This window comes from Bufo gargarizans, chromosome 1 (genome assembly GCF_014858855.1).
Source record: "Bufo gargarizans isolate SCDJY-AF-19 chromosome 1, ASM1485885v1, whole genome shotgun sequence".
NCBI classification, from domain to species: domain Eukaryota; kingdom Metazoa; phylum Chordata; class Amphibia; order Anura; family Bufonidae; genus Bufo; species Bufo gargarizans.
The window spans coordinates 461,240,437-461,263,755 of record NC_058080.1 but is presented as its reverse complement, the minus strand read 5'-3'; the positions used below and the strand labels follow the sequence as shown (position 1 = coordinate 461,263,755).

The window sequence follows — 23,319 nt, the reverse complement described above, 5'->3', positions numbered from 1 at the left end:
GCTCTCTAGGACATACCGTTCCTGAGATATTCCCCAAAAATGACCTACATTAGCCAATACAAGCCAGCCATTCACTTAAATCCGAACTGCCATTTACATGTCCCTTATTAGCCAATAGAAGCTCACAGGTCCTACTCCAGGTTGCCATAACAACTGATCACGGGTTTTAGCAGTTCACATGTCCTTAAATATTCAGTCATATGACCGCACAACTACACTGCTACATGCATGGGGGTCAGGGGCCACTAGTATACAGACGGGCGCCGTGGAATTCACAGTCTTTACGACACACAGAAACATAAAATGAAATAGATGGGTCCTTCTGCTAGAAGAAATTTTTATATATATTATAATTTATTTTACACACACCAAAAAAAAGAGAGTGATTAGCAGTCGGCACTATGCCCACAGAGATGAAAAACTATTCACAGCAGGGTCTGGGTTACCACAATTCAGTGGTGCTCAATGTACAAAGCAAAGTCTTCAATCAATCCACTGTCGAGAAAATGCAAACATGGCACTCACTCCCCATGAAATCTTCCTTTATTAGTTCATCATATAGAAACAGCAGGACAGGGGAGAGCAGCTATTACTCTCCTGCATCATTCCTCCAATATGCCATTTCTAGATGATGAACATTACATACAGGCCAAGACACTTACTAATTACATGAGATCTCTACTTCAAGTGTGCAAACCCCTGGTCCAAGAAAACACACTGTCCCCACCAGACATCTGAGAAGCTGACAGACGTTCTTCAGAACCTCCTGCTTGAGGTTCTTTTATTTTGATTTCGTTTTGTCATCTCGTTAGCCTCCCTCAGCTGTCATGTAGTTGCACTGATTGCATCCCTTCCCATACTGCATCACTTTGCGGTTTATACAACTTCCTGGAGTGTTTACATGCTGGATGCTACAACTGATCCTTCTACAGTTAAGTCTGTTCATTGATTTGTGTTTTCCTGTTTGCTTGATCCTAGGTGACCCTGACTCCCTCCGTATTAAGTGTAGGGAGCCGGTGGTCGTGTTCCCTCACTATTATAGGGTGTTCAGGTGTCATACAGTCGAGGCACGAGGGCATGCAATTTTCTATCTTAGAGATCTCTGCATGGGCTGAGAAGACAGGGAGAGTTTCAGGGCTTAAATAGGGGTCACCCTTTTGTTCCTTAGTTTCGGATCAAGCCAGTCGGATCCTTAGTTGTAACTTCTTGTTTTCTGTTACACCATCCGTGACACACGACTGTTTTATGTATTTATTTAGGTGAAATCTGCATTTACAGTTTTGCTTTAGGCTTCATGAATATAGCTGTGATTACATTTCAGCACGCAAACCACAAAATATCAATACTGTCACAGAATTTTTCTTGCTCCCTTTAACAGAAATTACTATTCTTGTCCTCAAAGACAAGAAAAAGACATGTTCTATAATTTGTGAAACAGCCACATGGATCTGGAAAATAAAAAAAATCCAGGATGTATGCAGGGCCGAATGTGCCAACAAACTTCATATAAACGTGGATACCACAGAGATGAAAAATATGGTCATGCGTATGAGGCCTGACACCATTTTATACAAATAGTCTGACAAATAAACAGACGCACTCTGTAAACATACAAGGTTCACATTTATTGTTGAATACAAAATTTGTTAATCATATGTTTTAGGTGCATGAGAAGATTTGAGTTCTAGTTTTCAAAAGACAGAAGAAACATATAGTGACCTCTTGAAGATAAAAGTAGGCACTTAGTTGTCAGCTCCACACAATGCCAAGACAATGGTCTCATAGTCTCCCTTCAGCTTTTCCTCCTATAAAAGAAAGCACATATAGAAGACAGACAATGTAACATAGATAACCGTTGCTCATTTGACGCTAATCCCATCTGTTCTAACAGTATAGTCAAATAAAATCAATAATGTAACTTGCAGTTATATTCTATAGAGGCAGGGCACCTGACTGCTTTGGTTTCCATATTGGGAAGGGACCAGTCACTGAAGTGTTTTTCCAGCCTTGACATTGTCATAGCAGCTGCCTATTGCTCATTTACAGACCTGCACAACTCAAAATGGAGTTCAATATTAGCTGTAACCCATGTGTCAATAGGGTAGCGGGCAATAGTAGGCCACAAACTACTTTAGGTTTGCAGCCTACACTGTCGGGACCAAGAAAAGGATGCCAACATTGCAGCACAATGACATCTGAACTAAATTGCTAAATTGAGCAGGGACTTGGTTGCAGTAGTCACTGGTGAGGAGAGTACAACTTTCTCTCTCGGGATAAGGCAAGTACAATTTAGTTTTTGTTTTTGTTTTTAACTGATCAACCCCTGAAAGGCCTTAGTATTCATCTCAGATGCTGCGATTAGCAATAAATAGGTTCAATCACCGCTTCGTGATGAAGTGATTCATCACAAAACTAAATTTTTCAGCGAAGCCAATTTTTAAGAACTCATCTCTAGTGGCAATATTAGTAATTGTATAGTGTGCCATTCAATAATCGTATGGTAATATTATACACCTGCTATTTAGTAGCATACCTTCCAACCGTCCCAGAACCAGCGGGACAGTCTTGGATTTCAGTGGCTGTCCTGTGGTCCTGGTACATGGGAGTCACGTCACACTCCGGTAGCTGTCCCTGCTTCAGCAGAGACAGCTGCCTGTAATGAAGCAGAGAGCCGTTGGCTCCCTGCTCCATCATTAGTCACCCCTGCACTCCACACTACTAGTCTGTGTGGGGTGAGGCCAGCCAGCAGCCAGCCTCTGCTCCTCCTCCACAGATCAGCCAATGTGTATCCTGGTGCTGCTGGGGAATGAGGGGAGTATTTTTTATACTTTCTGTGAAGGGGGCACAACCCTGGGCATATTACTGTGAGGTGGCACATATCTGGGCATAATCTGAAGGGGGCACAGTGTGGTGGCATAAGAGGGGTAATAATTAATATGTGGGAGTATTTAAAGGACTGGGTGGGATTAGGTGTTCAGTTATGTTTTCGGCAGAGTTAGAGGCGTGGCCTAGTGCAGAAAAATGTGCCACGACATGCTTTGTGTGCCACAGTGTGCCTCTACCTTCTTTTCAAAAGTTGGGAGGTATGTAGTACTGGAAGTAGTCATGGTATGGGGTTACCTAGGTTGGGGTCTCACTCACCCATATGCATTTTTTGTTCCCCTGTGCTATGCCTCTCCCATATGCACTTAGCTCCCCTACATATAGTGACTGCATAGAACAACAATTGTAAATTTTATGATGTTAGAAAATTAGAGTATACACATACATTTCTGACTGATTTCATGTTGTAATAAAAGAATAAGCACATTTTTGTATTCCTTTGTGGCAACGTGATCCCAGGTATAGATATACTGGCAGTTGTATGCTACCTGGGAAGAGTAGACCATGTTGTGGCAGATCGTGTAAGCCATAAACTTATTAAACAGCATCATCCCCTTCACACTTTACCAGGCACTTTTGCAACTTGCAGCAGTCCTATAAGTGACCGAGATCGAGCTGCAATACATGGCCCAGCCACACTAAAAGTACAGAGCTGCATCATTTCATGTAATATTTGTAGACACAGCTATGATATTATACTAAGGAAGATATCATGACTATAAAGTATGTAAGGTCCTACAGAAAGTGAAGTTTTACTCAGCATGCAGTTAGTAGGTTCTGGCACAGTTTTCGTATTATGGCTGTATGAAGTATTAGACCTCTTTGAAACAAACATACAAATTAAGCTAAGTTCACATAACCTTTTGTATTACATTAAACAAATGCAAATATATCCACCCCACCCCTCCCCAACGTACTGTATATGTCAAATGTAAAACAAAAACGTGATCTGTACCCAGCACAGTCATTCCTCATAAGCATTTGTTTTACATTTTGGATGATACATTGTTTCCATACCATAATAGCTTGGCGCAGGGATTTGCCGTAAAGCCTCTTATAGTAAGTCTTGACTTCTTTTAGGTCAGTTTCGCTGCGAGAAACCAGCAGTCTGATTAGATCCTTATGCCTGGTTCCTGAACCCTATGGGGGAAAACAGACATTTCAGTGGCCGGACAAAAACCTGTCCGCAGGAAAGTAGCCAATTTGATAATGGATAGACAAGAACAAGCCTATTCTGCATTCCATTCAACCGATCCATTCTCCCATGAGGCTGTTTGTGCAAGAGGAGTAATGCAATGTGAAGGACATTGGATCTCAAACGTGAAGTGCAAGGGATCTTATTCTGAAGCAGATGTTTCAGAGATAAGGACAGTATTAGGGTCCATTCACACGTCCGTTGTTGCTTTCCTGATCTGTTCCGTTTTTTGCTGAACAGATCTAGACCCATTCATTTTCAATGGGTCCTGAAGGGAAAAAAATAAATAAAAAAATAATATCGGACAGCACAATGTCAGATTTTTTTTCAGGACCCATTGAAAATGAATGGGTCCAGATCTGTTCCGCAAAAAACGGAACAGATCAGGAAAGAAACAACGGACGTGTGAATGGACCCCAAAATGTGTTTATATCTACCCATATGTCCAAACAGCAAAATGTATAGATGCCACTAGTTTTCCCTCCAGCACATGCCCGGTGTGGAGAGAAACAGAGCATTGCTAGGGTGACGTCATGTCAATAGGGGGGAGAGACTTTGCAGCACTTCTCTCCTGGCACGGTGGTGCCGAGGCTGGAGATATCGCTGCTGGAGCCCAGACCGGTAGGTTAGGGACTTTTTACTTTTAGAAAGACTAATAGCAAGTAAATGGTTGCCCAATTAAATTAAAATGACCATCTTAAAAAAGGCAAGTAAACTATAATGTACATTGCAGAAGTGAAAAGAAGCAGAAATCCCTGATATAAAGTAGTAAGCAGTGTAGATAAGAAGGAAAGAAGCCTATGGGTACAATAGTGCACATGTGTGTGCAAAAAAAATTCTACACATAAATCCACATTTTGGGTGCAGATTTAAAAAGGGTAGAAATTTGCATAAGAAGTATAAAAAACTGGAAGTGCACCTGACTGAGCTGGATAAAGTTAGAAAGGCAAAACAAATTGTGATAAGTGCAAAAGGAGGAAGAAATAGTCAAATCTATGAATGCAAGGAACTGTCAGGATGAGGCCTCATTCTGGCCTCCCCTCCTCAGACAGGATCACACAGCATAAGGCCTCATGCACACGGCCAGTCACTTGAATGGGTCCGCAATCCCTACCCCACCGCAAAAAAAAAAAACACCACAACCAATAAATAAATAATATATATATATATATATATATATATATATATAAAATTTTTATTTTTTTTATTATAGAATATGATCCTGTCAGAGGACCTCACATCATTTTCACAAATAAATTACTCAAATCATACGGTACCTTCATTGCCAGGAAGAATTTCTCAGCAAAATAAGCCGGTTTGCTTATTATACATTTTACTGCAAGTGAACATAACAGAGGGTTATTGTTGCAGAGTTTCTATTTTAACAATCCCATTGAAGTCTATGAAGAAAACTACTATGAGGCGCCGTGTTGCTCAAACAATTGACACGCTGCAGATTTCAAAAACTGAATAACCGTTCAATTTCAACTTATAAAAAGTACACAAAATGTTTAGTTTATGACAGCTCGTGTGTGGCCACTTTAAAAGTATGCAGACTAATTTGACATAGGTTTATAAAATGGCGTTAATTTTCTGTAATTTTTTTGTATATTAATATACTATAACGTAAAATTTGGTGTACTCCTACAGGCATATTCGGTATACCTAGCTAAGCCCGGGTTAATATCATGTTTTTGTCTTATGTTTAACATATGTTGGGTGGGAAGGAGGAGAATGCAGAAAAGCAGTGCACAATGCTTTTCCCATCTTGCAGAGTCCAGACAAAAAAAAAAAACAAAAACAAACACAGCTTAACAAAAAAAAAAAACTATATAGTGACAGATGCCACTGTATGGCATCCATTTAAACTAACACAAAAATGTGATGTGAACCCAGTCTAATGGGCATCTATATAAAATTAAACCTACTTACCAAGTGAGATCAGACAGTTTTCAATATCTCCTTTTAACTCCAGATCAAGGGCCTTAGCCATATCATTTTTGCTATATCTGGAATATCTTGCGAAAACTGAAAGTGAAATTCATGTATACAATTACACACACACACACATTTTTTATTCTCTTCCATTTTCAACCTGAAATTCTTCTGAGACACATAGTGCTGTTCCCAATTAGTGATAGACGAACATCAGCCAGAAACTGTTCGCAAACGCGCGTTTGCGACCAAATGTTTAAGAACTGCGCGTTCGCGGCGGACCCCCATTAACTTTAATCACAGGTGAACCTGAAAAAACCTCAGGTCATATTTGCAGCCAAATACTTACTAAAAGTACACAAATAGTCCCACAACATGGACAGGGACATACCAGAAAAATACCAAAAGAATAAATAAATCATTGGCAAAAATTCCCCCCCAAAAAATATTTTAAATCAGGGGCCATTTTTTATGCATATTAAAAGGGAAGCTCTCAAAAGTGTTCCAATGGAACTATATGTGAACAGACATGGCATCAGTCTGAGGCATCTGTTAACGTATACATTTTTTTGTTATGCATTAGGGTACTTTCACACTAGCGGCAGGACGGATCTGACAGGCTTTTCATCCTGTCGGATCCGTCCTGCCACTATTTTGCCGTGCCGCCGCTCCATCCCCATTGACTATAATGGGCACAGGGGCGGAGCTCTGGCACAACACGGCAGTTCGCAGCGAGAGGCCGCCGGACTAAAAAGTCAGACATGCAGTACTTTTAGTCTGGTGGCTTTTTGCTGTGCTGGAGCTCCGCCCCCATTATAGTCAATGGGGACGGAGTGGCGGTCCGGCGAACTAGCGGCAGGACAGATCCGACAGGGTGAACACCCCTGTCGGATCTGTCCTGCCGCTAGTGTGAAAGTAGCCTTAAATGGGATGCGAGACCAGCCTTTGTGTCAGAATAAGCACCAGTACACAGCGGAGCAGAGGGGAGGCCGCCATGTACTGACAGAGCGCAACCTGGTCCTGGTGGTCAGGGGCGAGGACTGTTTCCCAAGGATCATTTATCTACTGGGAAATACAGGGCACAGTATAATACACTAGAATCTATATAATAAAGATATTAACCCTACCCCCGAATAATAAAACAATTAGGGGGTCATTTATTATATAGAAATAAGTCTATATTAGGTGTATTTCTGACAGATTGTGGCACAAAGGTCCTTGGCACTGCAATCTGCATCTTTTCCCCCCACTCATGCCAGGTTGTGTGCGCAGCAAAATGGATACAGTTATTGGATACCACCGCCATACAGTGACCGGATAACACTGTATAAAAGAGGGCACAGTACAGGGTGGGTGGCACACTCACGTGACCCTGTGACGTTACAAGGTCCTTATGGTGAATGCTGTTCAGACGCTACCATAATGAGAGGCAGAGGAGTGAGACAGGGGCCCTGGATGGACACAGCAAGTAGGTGGAAGGAGCTCTGAGAGGAATTCATGCAAGAAGTAGTGGTAAGAGGTCTGTGCAGGGCAGCAACAGGAGATAGGAGGGTGGAACAGGAGCTCTGGATACATGAGGGGAGGAAAGGAGACAGAAGGGGCTCCATGAGGATGAGATAGGACAGGATATTGGGGGAAAGGGGGGGGGGCACATGTGTCATGAGGCAAACTGCTTAATGAAGCAGTAAAACAACTATATTGCATGAAACATCCAGCAGCAGCTTGAAGAGTTCTAATCTCCTGTCCCACAGAGAAGAGACAGTCACAGTGCAGACTCACTGACAAACTCTGCGTGTCTGAAGCTGTTAAGGTAACCTGCTGCTCTGCTGAATGGAGTGAAGAGGGGACATATCTGAAGCTCTGCAGCAGCCGGACTGTAGTACAGGCCCCAAAAGTTAGGCATTCACAAGCCTTATAGGCCGCTGTATATACATAAGACAAGGACCATTCTTTGTTCTGGGTGATGGTGGATATGTGTGGGCTGGCACAATTACACGTGGTAGTCACAGGTATTGAATTCCTCTGAGATCCATGCCTCATTCATTTTTAGAAATGCGAGTTAGTTCACACTGGCGTGAGCTAGGCGAGTGCGCTTATTGGTCACGATCTCCCTGCTGCGCTGAACGTCCTTTCGGACAGGACACTCGGCGAGGGGCAAGCCAAGAGTTCCATGGCAAATTGTGCCAGCTCTGGCCACAGGTCAAGCCTACACACCCAGTAGTCCCTCGCTTCTCAGAGCATCCACAACAGCCGTTAACCATATGTAGTCGGACACCTTTCGGTCTAAGCGTTCGCTGAGGCTGGATCCGAAGGGCGGCTCTCGATGGGTTCACAGCAAAAATGATCTCATATCCGAAGTGACCAACACATCTTTAAACTGCCCTTTTCTTGCAGGCGAGGTAGGATTGGTACCCACACTTTTCGCTGTGGGTGGAAATTCCTTTGCCAGTGCCTGCAACAGCCGAATGCGGCATCTCTCACAGAAAGGCCTGGAAATGCTGCATTCTGCCAGCCCTCTGATGCTGGTAACATGTCCGCCATTTTGTGTTTGTACCTGGGATCCAAGTAAGTTGCCAGCCAGGACTAGTCCTTGCTCCAGTGTTTGAAGAGGCACCCCCGTATAAAGAGCATGTAGGCCCCCCATTTGCACTAAATTGGAAGCGGTGGGGCACCCTGGCTCCTGCTCATCACCCAGGAGAATGTCATCCTCGTTCTTCTCCCCCACACACAGACACCAGGGATCCCCAAAAAGTTAAAATTCTCCCTCAAAGCCTGCTCTTGTCTTCCTCCTCCTCCCCTAGCCACAATCCTCCTCTGACGACTCCTGCTGACTTGTCTCAGATGGAGTAGCCCCCCCTGAGAATTCATGCAGCATTGCCACTTCCTCATCTTCCAGCTCCTGCTCCTCGACAGCTTGTTTAACAACAACGCAATACACACGCCAGAAAGAAGGCGTAAGGTACGATGTTACCGATGGCTCCCTGGCTGCGACTGACCAGTTTGGTGATTTGCATAAGCAGCCACTAGCGCATTGAAAAGAAACCAAGCTCCCCAGAACCTGTCCTGCTGCAGGGTTCATACAGGTAGTCTGCTCCAGCAGCAACGTGCTGTTAACGACTACCTAGCAAGTAGAGTTCCAGCATGTCTGGCTGTCACAAATCTGACAGGCAAGTGGTGTCGCTGCTTAATGTCAGCAAGGCGAGCCATGGCAGTGTAAGATCTTCTAAAATGGCCAGAGATTTTTCTGGCCTGCCACAAGACGTCCTGGACCCCAGGGTATTTGGCAACAAATCGCTGCAGGACTAAGTTCAGAACGTGTGCCATGCACAGCACGTGTGTCTTTTTGCCCTGTTTCATCGCACTGAGCAGATTGGCACCGTTGTCACACCACTTTACCAACTGTCAAATTGAGCAGGGTTAGCCACTGATCGGCCTGTGACTGCAGAGCTGAAAGCAGTGCAGGACCGGTGTGGCTCTTGGCTTCCAGGCACAACAGCCGCAGCACAGCATGGCAACGTCTCACCTGGCACGTCGAATAGGTTCTGGGGAGCTCGGGGGAAGAGGAGTCAGCCAAGGAGCAGACAGAGGATGGAGTAGGAGGATGAGAAGAGTCAGGCCTGCATACAATCCGTGGCGGCAACACCAAATTCAAAAGGGAGCCACGGGTTACATGCTTGACGGCCATCATAAGGTTCACCCAGTGGGCAGTAAGAGTTATGTACCTTCCCTGCCCTTGTGTCTGTGGTCAGATGTATCTTGGCACCAACACTGTGTGCCAGAGATATATTCACTTGCCGCTAAATGTGGCCATATAGCTCTGCAATGCCCTTCTGGGAGAAATATTTCCTTTCTGGGGACCTTCCATTGTGGTGTGCCAAAGGCCACAAATTTTATAAAGGCCTCCGAGTCCACCAGTTTACATTGCAGTAGTTGGCATGCTAGCAGTTCCGACAAGCCAGCGGTCAGCTGTTGGGCAAGAGTTTTATCTGGCGTCAGTTTTTTTTTTACGGTCGAACATTTGGGCCACGGAAGCCTGCCTTTTGCCAGATAAACGCAACAAAGGCATGGTGGAAGGTGGAGTGGAGGACAAAGGGGAGGAGAGAGGATAAAGAGAAGAGGCAGGATGAGATATGCCAGGATTGTGGCTTTGTGGGTTCCAATGGTGTTGCTCCCACTGGGCTTACTGATGGGCAGCTAGGTGCCTTTTTAAAGGCGGTCGTCCCTAGGTGAGTGTTGGGCTTACCGCGACTTATGCGTTGACAGCACAGGCTGCAGATGGCAACACTATTGTCAGCAGCTGACACGTTAAAGCCCACACTGTGGAGCCATGTGCAGTGTCCTGGGAGCCCCAGAAGTGGCTGTGCATGGCTCACTCCAGATACATTTGCAGTCTGCTTTTGGCCTCCTGTGCCCTGCCTGCTTCTCCGTCTCTCCCTCTGAACTCCCCTCATCCTCTTGTGGGCACCCACGTGACGTCCGTCGACACGTCATCGTCACCTTCACCACTATGGACATCTAAGATCGGAGAAGGCAGCAACAGCGGGGACCTCCCTCCTTGGGCTGATCTGGGTACTGTCATCAGACCGCTGGGGGAGGGGGGGGGGGTTCGTTGGCTACCTCCTCTTCCTTAGCCAATGTCAAGAATAGCTGCGCATCGGTAAGGTCTGGGAATGGATGGGAAAATAATTCCTTTGACTCAAGTGGAGGGGCTATGGTAGTGTATTTGGGGGTACACACAGCAGAGTGAGGGGGGTGCAGAAGCAAAAGGTTGAGTGAGCCACTCAACCAACTCTGGTGCACCCTTCGCATGTGCCTTCTCCAACTTACCACTTAGGCTCTGACCTGGTGCACCTGCCTAACCCCTACCACCCCTGCGGAACAGCCTGCCTCTTCCTTTGCCTGGCATTTTCAAAATAACCCTGTGCCAAAGTCCCTAGAGAAGAGCAGTATTTGTGGAAGCAGGTATATTGCAGGCCTCATTAAATTTTTGGAGGAAACAGGTGTATTGAACCCCTTAATCAGCATTTTGTGGAAGAAGGTATATAACACCCCTGATTTTTTTTTTTTTGGGGGGGGGGGGGGGGGGAGGGGGGCAGGTATATCATACCCTTTGCAAATAGTTGTTCCAATTGCACTTGTCCCTATATATAGCAGCGGTATCGCAGCATAACCACAACTGCTGCACAATACAAATGCACTAAATACTTTCTATGTTAGAAAGTATATTATAGGTATATCACACCTATACCAGTCCTTAAAAGGACTTGTGTCCCTATTAGTTAGCGTTTAGTGTCTCCAGGAGCCTGTCCCTGCTCCACAAAGCAACCTTTCCCTACAACAGCAAGACACAGAATGTAAAATGGCTGCCATATTGTGGTCTTTTATAGGGTAGGGGTATATCCATGTGCTGAAACATCTCAATTGGCTGTCCTGTCCTACCTGATGGATGTGCCATGGGTCAAAGTTCGGAGCAATGCAAAAGAATATGTGCCGGCGGACGTCGCCATATGTTTGCATGTTCAGTGAATCGAACGCGCAAAGTTCACCACCAGGCAAATCGCAAAGCCATCGCTACTCACAATGTGCACTGTAGGTCTCAGTGAGGACATTCACATTGAACAGAGAACTTCAGATATAAATCTTTACCTTGACAGAGATGTGGACAGCTCCTTGAAGTTAGAATGTTTATGAACGTATTCACGTCTGTTCCCTTTCGTTTTTCTCCAGCTTCATATAAAGCCTATCATTGAAACAAAGTTTATCAAAAAAAAAAAAAAAAAAAGGGAAAGAATACTTTGTGGCCATATCCATACCCTTGCATCATTGTCAACTTGCTCTTCGTTTATAACTGTGCTCTCGCTGCGCTCGCCCTAAATGTGAGGGTAAAATATCACCTTAGTATTGGTTTTAAAGTCTAGGCCAATTTATGATCCTCATACATGACCTACGCAGCAGTACTCCGGCATCCCATGCCTACAGATTTATCTAGCCAGACTGCCTTTGAGTAATAGTCCAAGACAAAAAAACACCAACTGTTAGAACGTAAAACTACCTTGATAAGTGCAAGAAGAGCTTTCTGAAAAGCTCCAGAAGTATCAGCGGCCACATCTTTTGCAAGTTCCTTTTTAAATTCTGAAATTAGAGTATACATATGAGCAGTATATTATCACAAGGTCTGTGTACGGTAAAATTCTTTAAGAGTCTGATCTCTATACAGTTTCTAAAAGGTACATCTATAGACGGGTTAAACACATTGTATAGTTATGGTACCAAAAATCATACAATAGAAAAAAATTAAAATAAAATAATAAAAACCCACACATGATCATCATCATCTAAAAAGGCTGGGAGCAACCTGTTCAGAATGCTAGATTGTGAGCAGCAATAATTGCCACCACTTGCAAAGATGCCCAGGGGGAAAGGGTGGGTATGAGGAGGCAGGGCACTTACTGTACATATACTACACTTTGGTGAATGTTCCTGTCCTGCTGCTCAGTCATGATAACTGATTGTAAGCAGGGTTGAATCATTACTGTCCATTGTAGAGGAGTGTATTGAGGCCCTACCCACTCACCTTCCAGGCAGTTCTGCAAATGGAGGCAACCAGTCCTCCTCACATTCTAGGACAGGTTGCTGGAGGTCATTTTAATTAATTCCTGGAGAACTCCTTAACGTCACAAGAACATAGCACAGTGCTAGTTGGTAAAGTTGAGGATCTTTAGACCATTTACACTGGCCTTATGGGTTCTGTTCAGGGGCGTAGCTATAGGGGTGCAGAGGTAGCAGTCGCTACCGGGCCCAGGAGCCTGAGTGGGCCCAAAGAACCTTGTGTTGCACAAGAAGACACCAGTATTATAGAAAGTGCATGCAGGTCAAGTTGCACCTCTGGCTCAAGGGAAGGGGGTTTAATCAAGAATTTGGCATGGAGGCGGGGGTGCAGTTTCAATTTTTGCCTCAGGCAGCACGAAGGCTATGCGCTTCCTGCCCCTGGCCACAAAGCACTGAGGGAAGGCGAACCCCCCCCCCCCCTCAGCCTCAGATTTTATCAAATCAGAGGGAGGGCTTAGTCCATATATAATGTTTGCATCTATTATAGGAGTGCATTATTTGCCTTGATTTTTCTTTCATAGCTTTTAAGTGCCCATGAGAGATAAGAATCTCTTGGTTTTCTAATGGTTTCAAAAGATGTTAGCAGTTTTTTTTTCCCCTCCATACATGCCTTGACATTTTCCTGGTCGGGAGCACAGAACCCTGGTGAAATTATAAGACCAGAGTGAATAGACCCTTATGGCAAGTCTTTACATTCTGATTTTTAAAGGGAATCTGTCATCCTAATTTTGGACTATTATCTACAGTAATGCTTGATTAGTACTGCAGATAGGGGTCCAGCTCACCATTTTTTATTTTCCTACTCCCCCGTTCCTCCACTGTCAGCTCTTAAAGCTGCACAGAAATACAGTCCAGACTGCTGTGCTGTTCTAACATAATGGGGAGGACTCATGTGCACATACAGCAGTCCTGTATTTTAACACAGTTCTGTGTGCTGACAGCAGGGAAAATGGGGGCAGTAGGAAAAAAAAATACAAAATTGTGATCTGGACTCCATATCTGCTGTAGAAGATAGTCCAAAATGGGAGTGACCGATTCCCTTTAAATGTTACAGGTACCTTGTACACAATCCATAAGCTTAAGTGATTTTGGTGAACAAATGTCATATTAAAAAAGGAAAAAATTACCTTCTTTGTAAACTTTGCCGATTTCTCTAATCTCAAGATTGGTTCGCGATACTATGATTTCAATCAATGTATTTTCATCTGTTCCAAGACCCTAAAATAGTCCAGCAACTTTAAACTGTCTTCATAATATATAGTTAATTAAGCTGGTTTCAGAACATCATATTTCATTGAACATTTGAAATTTTATTCATAACAGACCCCCAGCAGAAAAGTTACCAATACAAAAATTACAGCTGTAGGACATTGGACAGCTGTAATATCCCTTCTGGATATTTTATTATGATGTAGTCTATTTTTACTAAAGCCTGTATTAGACAGGCAGATCAGCAAGTGATTGTCGGGGCGAGAAAGTGTTCCCTCCTGACAATCTTTTGCTAGCAAGTGGAGGAGACCATTGCTATTACATGCAGCAATCTCCTCCGTAGCATATGCCCTCTTGTCCCCATACTGTCCTGTGGTTTGCAGACGACAGCACGATCTGCTGACAGCACGCGCTGATTTTTAGGCATGCTAAAAAAAAAAAAAAAAATTGCCCGATGAACATGCATCACGGGTGGTGCAGCTGTTTGGATGGGAAATATAAAACTCAGATGCTGTGGTTACAATGGCCCATGGCATCTGAGGGGGTTAAATGTTAGTGACCCGCATTACCATCAGTCATGGACTCTGCTTTGTAAAATAGCAGCCATCCAGCTGCTATAGCACCTTCTCAGCTTCTGAGTGTCTGCCATCGTTAAAGTCCTGACTTGCACCATACATGTAGGGGTTAATTACTAATTAACAACAACAACTATGAAAAGGAATGGATGGAATAAATTAGCTAGAAAGATTATCAAACCTAAGGTTATTAAGTGTAACCCATTTATACCCAAGACTGTCAAGGGGACATCCTCTACGTCTAGTAAAGAAGGTTTGTAAATCAACATGGAAGAGGGTTCTTTACTGTAAGAGCACAGACTATAAAACTGTGTGCCAGGGGAGATGATGAACACACCAAAAGAGTTCCAGAGGGGTCTGGATGTATTTCTGAAGTATAAATAGTATTAAAAGTTAGAGTTACTAGGTTTCTAGAGATGGGACATTGATCTATGGAGCTTAAGCCGATTCCAAGAGTTGGAAATTATTTTTTCCACCAAAATGAAGAAAACTGGCTTCCAGATCAACTCTGCAGGATACCAGGCTGAACAGGATTGATGAAGGTCTTATCAGCCTTACAAACTATGTAACTTCAATGGAATGGTGTTGGAGCTGCCTACGCAACACCAGCGCTGTGGCCTCTGTTCTAAAGAGTGGTGAGGGTCAGAGTAGGATCAGTGTTTTGGCTAGGACCACAGCTTTTGAAGCCGAAGAGTAATTCAGGAAAACAGGTACATGCAGTATATTGATCTAATTTTTTAGTTGACTTCTATGTGGGATAATCAGCACCTACCATATATGGCATCAAATGGAGCATAATATTCTTTTTCATAAGGCAGTATAAAAAGTTACAAATGTGTCCAGAGGATAGTATCACTGCCATATGATTGCTGCATACTACTTGGAAATACATTTGAGCTATCGTACAGTTGTGTGGATGAAGCCCATGAAGGACAATTGGAATATAAACATACTAGGACAATATTTTACCTTCACAGCATTCTTCAAACAATGGGCATCAAATTGGGCAGGGGTTTTCATCAATCCCAAAACAACCTCCTCCAGATGGCTTGAGAGAGCCTTTTTCAAAGCATCATCCAAAGACTAGAAGAAAAGATAGCAGCACAAACCAAGTCTCAAATAGTTGATACATTTGTGTAATTGTTATAAGTTGACTATTCAACTAGAGAATAAGCAATTATTTCTCAACATGAAGGCTTCCTTCCTCAGGAAGAATGCTATACCAACCTTGCCTGTTTGCTGCTGATAAGCAGCCTTTATTTGCTGACGTTCATGGTTGGTTCTTTTAGTCAAGATGTCAATGATAGAGCCTTCATCAACACCTGCAAAAAATAAAATAATAAAAATCCACCCCCACAAGTAACAGTAAAATTGAATTTAACAAAGGGATTAACAAAAATAATCATACACTGCATAGATTAGTGGTTGAAGGTTCAAGAATATAATAGTAACAATCTATATTAAATTCACACTGCCTGGAAGAGATAATCATGCTGATTAAAATTAAACCAGTCTTGTGAAAAATCAGTTGCGGCATTCCCAATACAAGAAAAACTTCCATTCTTTATGCAAATTAGAGCCTCAGTGCATCGGGGAGGATGCCCAGCATGGGAAAGCTCAGTAGCTGAAGTTCACCGAGGGGTTAGACACATACTGAAGCCCTAATTTGCACAAGTCATCCGCAGGAACACCACAACCAGTTTTCACAAGACAAGTATTTTTATAATCCGAATTAATGCTACCAGGCAGTAGTGCCTGGTTTAATAGGATTGATCCTACTGGATGGTACAGTAAACAAAAAAAGTAAACAGTGTTGAGTAAACTCCACTAGAGGCGACTATAGGAGCATCACAACTTTACCTAGGGTCAGACTGGCCAACCAGAGGATCCTCCAGTGAGCCCAGTCTCCGAAGCCACAGTGGGCCCCAAATGTCCAAGATAAAAAAATAAAAAACACATTTGGAGCTTGCCATTTGCCACTAGGGTCTATTATTTTGATTGAAAATCTATTATTCTTGGGCTCTGCTAGGACTAAGAACCTTAGTCAGACATGGATATTAACATTTAGAACTTCTGTCCCCCTCAGGGGGATTTGAACCTCTGCATCCTGCAGAAATGGAGCCTAATGCATACTGTTACCTAGCAAAGTAATGTACTTTATGGACATGCATGGTCAAAACAGGTTTACCACAAAAGGAAGTCTAGAAATATATAACCTTTAGCTTTTATGGCCTTCTCTAGATTTGCTGCATCTGAAGCAGGATTGTACCCAGAAGTTGCTTTCAGAGATGGTCCTGACTCCTCAGCCTGTAAAAGATGATTTTAGGAAGTTACATGAACAAACCATGGACAGTTACTGATGCATTCACATCTTATTTCTGATAAATCATCTCCGTCTAAAGATCAGAAGTTCCAACACTGAATAGTTAGTCACCCGCTATCGAAAACACAATGTGAATCGCAGCATCTCATTTTTCTAAATAAGACTTCCACCCAAAATATAAAAATGGCATGGCCATGTAATAATACGTTAGAGACACCTAAAACTGATAGCTATGGTTGCTTCACTTACAAATATATACTGTATTTTTTTAAGTTTCTAACCTTTCTGTGGGTGGGCAGCAAATCACATGAGAATCAAGTTGCGGCACCTCCCAGGATGCATTGCAATTTGCTTTTATTAACACCTTAACAGGAGTCGTGGTAGCTAATCTGAACCAACATAGACATTGCTGAGACGTTTAGATGGAGCAGGGGAGCGGCTAGGCTTGTCCTCTCTTGTGATGAGTAATGTTCGAGGCATTTGTTCAAACAGGCTTGTATGAAAATGGTCTGTTTCTAAAAACAACCGAATTCCTCTGCTGTTATACACGTCTACGGCTAGCCATAGTGGGCTAGCCATCCAGCACCGAGTAATTTCCTGGGTCTAGCAAGTTACACAATGTTATATATTTTGCAGTTCACATTAGCTTTCACTTACAGTGCACTGGGCGTGTCCGCCATCTTCCATAAATTTTGCTTGGGCAAGAAACTCTTGCATAAAAGACATGATTGCTAAAAAAAAAAAATACAAATATTGATATTTAATACAATACACATCAGTAAATAGGTACGTAGAACCCAAAATAAATTAGAAAGACACTAGGACTGTTCCCATCAAGTGCAGGAAATCTAATGTTTTGCAGGCTCTCATACTTTTTGCAAATTAAAAAGGGATTGTCTCACTTCAAATAGCATTCAGTATGTAGAGAAAGTTAATAAATGGCCCTTATGTATTGGGATTCTCCATATTGCTTCCTTTGGGATTCTCCATATTGCTTCCTTTGCTGGCTGGATTCATTTTTCCCATCACATTATACATGCTCGTTTCCATGGTTACAACCACCCTGCGATCCATCAGTGGTGGTCGTGCTTGCACACTATAGGAAAAAGAGCCAGCCTATGTGCTCTCCTTCAGTGCAAGCACGACCATCATTACTTGATAGCAGGGTGGTCATAACCATGGAAATGAGCAGTGCATAATGTGATGGAAAACTGAATCCAGCCAGCAAAGGAAGCAACATGGAGAATCATAATACATTAGTAAGTGCCTTGTATTAACTTCCTCTACATAATAAATGCCACTTGCTGAAGCAAAACAACTCCTTTATTTTTTTATGTCTTTACAGCATTTTCACAGTTGTTAATGACAGATCAGGTCATTCGGATCTAGTAAAAAAGAAAAATGAAACCTAATAAATCTGCAGCTCAGTGAAACAACTATATTTCTACATCATCGGCCCAATTGTTAAGTCATGGCTGGATGATGCCTTTATGCGATTATGTCCATTCGCGTAGCCAATGTCTGCCTCGGGTGGGGCCTGCTCATACTGCTGACCTGACCATGGCCAGGCCGGTTTGCCTTACCCAGGGGTGTAACTATGATCAAAATAGGGCCTCAACCACCTTGTGAAAAAGCTGCATAAGTAGCAATCAAACAGGTACGTATAATCAGATATGGTAATCTTTATAAGGTGAGCTCTTTTCAGGAAAAGATTAGATCTAACATAAATGAACACTTAATAGAAGTTCGGTGGACGAACTTGCCCCACGATGATAGGAAGGTTCGCCCCATCACACCCAAATCACCCCATCCCTGCGTTTTCAGCACTGAATCCGTGCGAAAAAGGCCTTCAGCAGACTTTGAGGGGTCTTTTAATAACAGTTTTTGGAGCAATAAAAAAATAACAAGACACTATTTTATTGCAGAGTTTTTAACGCTGTCCTCGCCACTTAAGAGTGTAGAGCAGGGATGGCCAAACAGAGGCTCTCCAGCTGTTGCAAAACTACAACTCCCAGCATGCCCACGCTGCCTACAGCTATCAGCAGGGCATGATGGGAGTTGTAGTTTAACAACAGCTGGAGAGCCACAGGTTGGCCATCCATGGTGTAGAGGGTACTAGCCCTAGAAAACGTGTAGAAGAGGCGGGAAAACTACTGTAGTCAGGTTGCGGAACCAGTCACTTCATGTGCTGTCCGCATCAGTTTGCGTGGCCCCGCAAAAATTATGAGGCATATCCTATTCTTGACCATTTTGCGGACACTAGGCCTCCTGTTCCATTCTGCAAATTGCAGAAGGCACACGGGTGGCATCCACAATTTGCGGACCGCAAAACACGGTCGTGTGCACAAGCCCTGATAGACACTAGTGGAGAAGAAACACGTCATCTGAGTAGATGCCTCAGGCCCTAAAATGCTGAGGCACACCCTGCCCCTCCTCCCATACCTACTGGTGAGAGAACAAAGAACAAGAGGAAAATTAAATCTAAGATTTACAGTTACACAGCCGACCATGTTGTAACTTGTAAGCAAAATTGTAAAAAAAAAAAATAAAAATAAAAATCTATAATACAACATAAGTATAAATACACCCCCCCCCCCCCATTTTGAATGTTGCCACACCCCTTCACTGCCAAAAACATATATATAGCACTCATTGCATATACAGTATAAACACACATGCACAGATCCAAGTCATACAGTACAGAAGACATGCATAGTCCACCCGTTAGTACACGGTTAATAGAAACTTGGCAAGCAGCAGGCAAGTCTGTTTATTGTGTGCACAGAACAGATTTAATTTGCTTGTCCAGCACATAAAATCCTAGGCGATTGGGTCGCTCCCTTTGAAATAAATAAATAAAACACCCAATCTAGGCTATATAAACTTTGATATATTAACAACAATCATACCCCTTATGTGGACACATTGAAACGAGCAGTGATATTTAATATCTTAAGAGATCTTTCTGCCACCTCTAGTTTCCTGTGCAGCAGGCAAAGAGTTAAAGCAGTTGCATGAAGAGGAAAACCTGAAACCCACCTTCTGTTGCAGGAGAAAGAGGCTGAGGACTTATGTGCTGTGGAGTGGAAGGCTGGGCCACTGAACTCCTGATTTTTATGAAGAACTTGGAAACCACACCTAGCAACAGTCACATTGCTCAACCAGCACTGATTGGTTGGCAAGCAGTGGGTTCAGGCAATAGTGCTGGACGCACAGCAATTACTTCCAACATGCAGCATTCCGGCTATGTGCAGACACCCTTTTCTCATGTCAGTTAGAGAGCAGCAAAACTGCTTACCGCCTCTACACAGCTAATAAAACACATTATGCAAACATTTCTACGTTTGTAACTATTTTTTTATCATATCAAACAAACCCATAAGAACACAATTCCTGGGTCCTGGCCAATACTGCATGTATGTAATAATTACATAGGTAAGGTTGTTCCACTACTAAACAAGTTAGTAATTTACTGTTAATCTTACGGTTGTTTTAAGCCTAACATTCTTTACTTGCCCCTGTTGTCTGTGTCACATTGCCAAAGTGACAGATCCATGGTATAAGACAGGACGGACTGGTCTCTCAAGCTCAACCATAATACAAAAAGGCTTAGCTGGTAAAACAGTGTGAGGAGTTATTTCACATCCAACTGTACAAACTAGGTGGGGCAGAGGCCTAACTTGAAGTCTCTGAGCTCCAATTCATTATTTTTTTATATCAGGACGTGATATTTATATTACGGATAGAGATGAGCGAATTGAATCCCACGAAGCGGAATTCGATCCGAATTTCAGGATAAATTTGATTCGCCTTGAAGCCGAATTTCCTCGTGCTTCGTGTTAGCGAATCGATTTAAACTGGAATAGTGTAAAAAAAAAAAAAAAAAATCATACTTGCCTCCTCCATTTGCTCATGACAGGCCACCAGCCTCCATCTTGATTGAAGATCTCGGGCAAAATCCTGTGCGTGGTGACGTATGACGTCACCATGCCGGCCGGAGTGATGATGTAATCTCGCGCTGTGCGAGATTTCACTCCAGATCTTCAAGCAAGATGGCAGCAGTCGGCCCGTCGCAAGCAAATGGAGGCGGTAAGTTTGATAGAAATTTTTTGTTATGTTAATTTCACACAGTTTTTACACTCAGATGCCGCGATCATGTATGAACGTGGCATCTGAGGGGTATAATGACGGGGGCGGTGCTATTGCAGCTCCCTGTCATTGCACCCGCTACTTACAAAAAAATTTGTTTCGTGACAAAGGTATTCATCATGAAGCAAATTTTTTTTTAAAACATTGGGCGAATCAGCCGAATCGAACTTTTCATAAATTCGCTCATCCCCAATTACGGATGTAAACTTATGAGGGAAGTGGACCCGTAGGTCACCTCAGTCATTTGGACATAGTTATACTGTTCAAAAGTAGGGTCCGTTCACACATCCGTTGTTTCTTTCCTGATCTGTTCTGTTTTTTGCGGAACAGATCTGGACCAGTTCTGTACCCATTCATTTTCAATGGGTCCTGAAAAAAAAAATCGGACATTGTGCTGTCCGATTTTTTTTCAGGACCCATTGAAAATGAATGGGTACAGAGCTGGTCCAGATCTGTTCCGCAAAAAACGGAACAGATCAGGAAAGAAACAACGGACGTGTAAATGGACCCTTAAACAAACTGTCTACCTTATGAGAAAAAAATTGTGGTAAATGTTAGAAAATAAGAAGCCAGAACCGAGCAGTGGGTTGCAGGTAAGTATGCTTTCATCTACAGGTCCGGAGGGGAGGGGGGAAATTGCACATGCAATGAAAAATAACACCCCTGACGTTCCAACGGTTTCAGTGTCCCAAACAACGGCATGAGGCCTAAGTAATGGAGGTGAAGCCTAGTTCGTGCAACCTGGAAGCAACTAAGGCCCGTGTAAGGAATAGGCCTGTCATAAAAAAGACCAGTCATTCTGCAGTCTGAACGCAAACATTATGTGACAGACTGTGTGCAATACTGTGTGGTATGTGGCAGGTATACCATGACTGATAAGAGTGTGTGTACTGGTTGTAAAGTCAGAGATACCATAATCTGGAAGGATCTGTTAGAGGTTGTGTGGTACCATGCCACATGGAGAGAAATCTGTGATAATAAATGCAGAACCACAGTGCCCAGGTCGGTTGGGTGTAAGCAAGCCTGTAGACTGTACAGACTGTAACCACTAATCCTGCTGCCTGTCAAAGACTGTTGTAACTGTATATTGTTCTTCCATGATGTCATATTTGTCTGCTGTCACTAAAAGAGAAAAGGTATAAAATAAGACTGTTGCCTCTGACTGAGACCTCATGCACACGACAGTTGTTTTTTGCATCCGCAAATTGTCCGTCCGCCCAAAAAAAACAGATGCAGCATTGTTTTTTTTTTTTTTTTTTTGGGAGGATCTGTTTTTTTCCACAGATCCCTTGTAATAAATGCCTATCCTTGTCCGCAAATGTGAAAAAAGTAGGACATGCACAATTTTTTTTTGCTGAAGGGAAACGCGGACAACGGACAGGGAACACAAACGGATGAACTATCAGCGTTTTTTTGCTGACCTATTGAAATGAATTGGTCCCCATCCTATCAGCAAAAAAAAAACGGAACGGAGGCCGAAAAAAAACAACTGTCGTGTGCATGAGGCCTAAGGCTGCTTTAACACTTCCGTTACTGATAATACAACCATCTGCATACGTTATGAATGGATCCGGTTGTATTATCTTTATCATTGCCAAGACGGATCCGTCATTAACTCCATTGAAAGTCAATGGGGGACGGATCGTTTTTTTATTGTGTCCCCATTGTCTTGCATTGGAGGTAATGCTGGATCCGTCTTGCTCCGCATCCCAGGGCGGAAAGCAAAATACAACATGTTGCAGTTTGCTCTCCGGTCTGGGAACGCAACTAAATGGAACGGAATGCATTTTGGAGCACTCCGTTCTGTTCAGTTCAGTTTTGTCCCCATTGACAATGATCACCCCAAATGCACAAAACTGAAGCATTTTTTTTCTGGTATTGAAACCCTATGACGGATCTCAATACCGGAAAGCTTAAACACTAGTGTGAAATTGCCCTAAGCAATTGTAACTGTATGTTGAGTCACATGGGGAAAGAAGTAAAGACCGCCTTTGTAAGTTACAACTGAAGCCACCTGATACCTTCCACCATCTTAGAGTGGCAAACTATGCATGCCACTCGGGTCCAAAAAGATCCTTTCTCTAAGGTCCCACCCCTTACAATTAGTCATGTGCTGTATTATTGGCCTCATACCTCAGCAATGGGAGCCATGGTACCAGCAATATAGCATGTGACTAGGGATGAGCGAACCCGCCCGGTTTGGCCGAACTTCAGGTCAAAGTTCGGGTTCGGAACCCGAACTTGACCACGGACCCCATTAGTCATTGGGGACCTGAACTTCACTTTTATTATTTTCCGTTATAACATGGTTATAACGGAAAATAATAGCATTCTTAAGACAGAATGTTAAAGGGATTCTGTCATGACATTTGAGGCCTATAATCTAAACATATGGCCAGGTCCGTACTAATAACCTGAATCCGAAACGGTCCTTATTAAAT

At 43.1% G+C, this 23,319-nt stretch overlaps 1 protein-coding gene across 1 annotated transcript; it reads right to left on the bottom strand.

Moving 5' to 3' along the window:
* Nucleotides 1-1,604: 1,604 nt before the first annotated feature.
* LOC122922391 (annexin A1-like) lies at nt 1,605-19,853 on the bottom strand. The gene is made up of 13 exons (XM_044272984.1): nt 19,769-19,853; nt 17,387-17,460; nt 16,623-16,713; nt 15,634-15,728; nt 15,376-15,489; nt 13,750-13,840; nt 12,066-12,145; nt 11,827-11,883; nt 11,660-11,753; nt 6,011-6,106; nt 5,356-5,414; nt 3,901-4,023; nt 1,605-1,805 (listed from the first exon to the last, which is right to left on the bottom strand). Exons 2-13 carry the CDS (start codon nt 17,453-17,455, stop codon nt 1,743-1,745), a joined length of 1,032 nt encoding a protein of 343 aa, XP_044128919.1. The 5' UTR covers nt 17,456-17,460; nt 19,769-19,853; the 3' UTR covers nt 1,605-1,742.
* Nucleotides 19,854-23,319: the final 3,466 nt, after the last annotated feature.

Excerpts from the sequence above, each read along its gene's own strand:
- LOC122922391 (XM_044272984.1), bottom strand. The coding sequence starts at position 17,455 with ATGTCTTTTATGCAAGAGTTTCTTGCCCAAGCAAAATTTATGGAAGAT. Across the intron at positions 16,714-17,386 it reads GCGGACACGCCCAGTGCACT|GCTGAGGAGTCAGGACCATC; the intron begins GTAAGTGAAAGC and ends CATCTTTTACAG. Across the intron at positions 1,806-3,900 it reads CCCTGCGCCAAGCTATTATG|GAGGAAAAGCTGAAGGGAGA; the intron begins GTATGGAAACAA and ends TTTCTTTTATAG.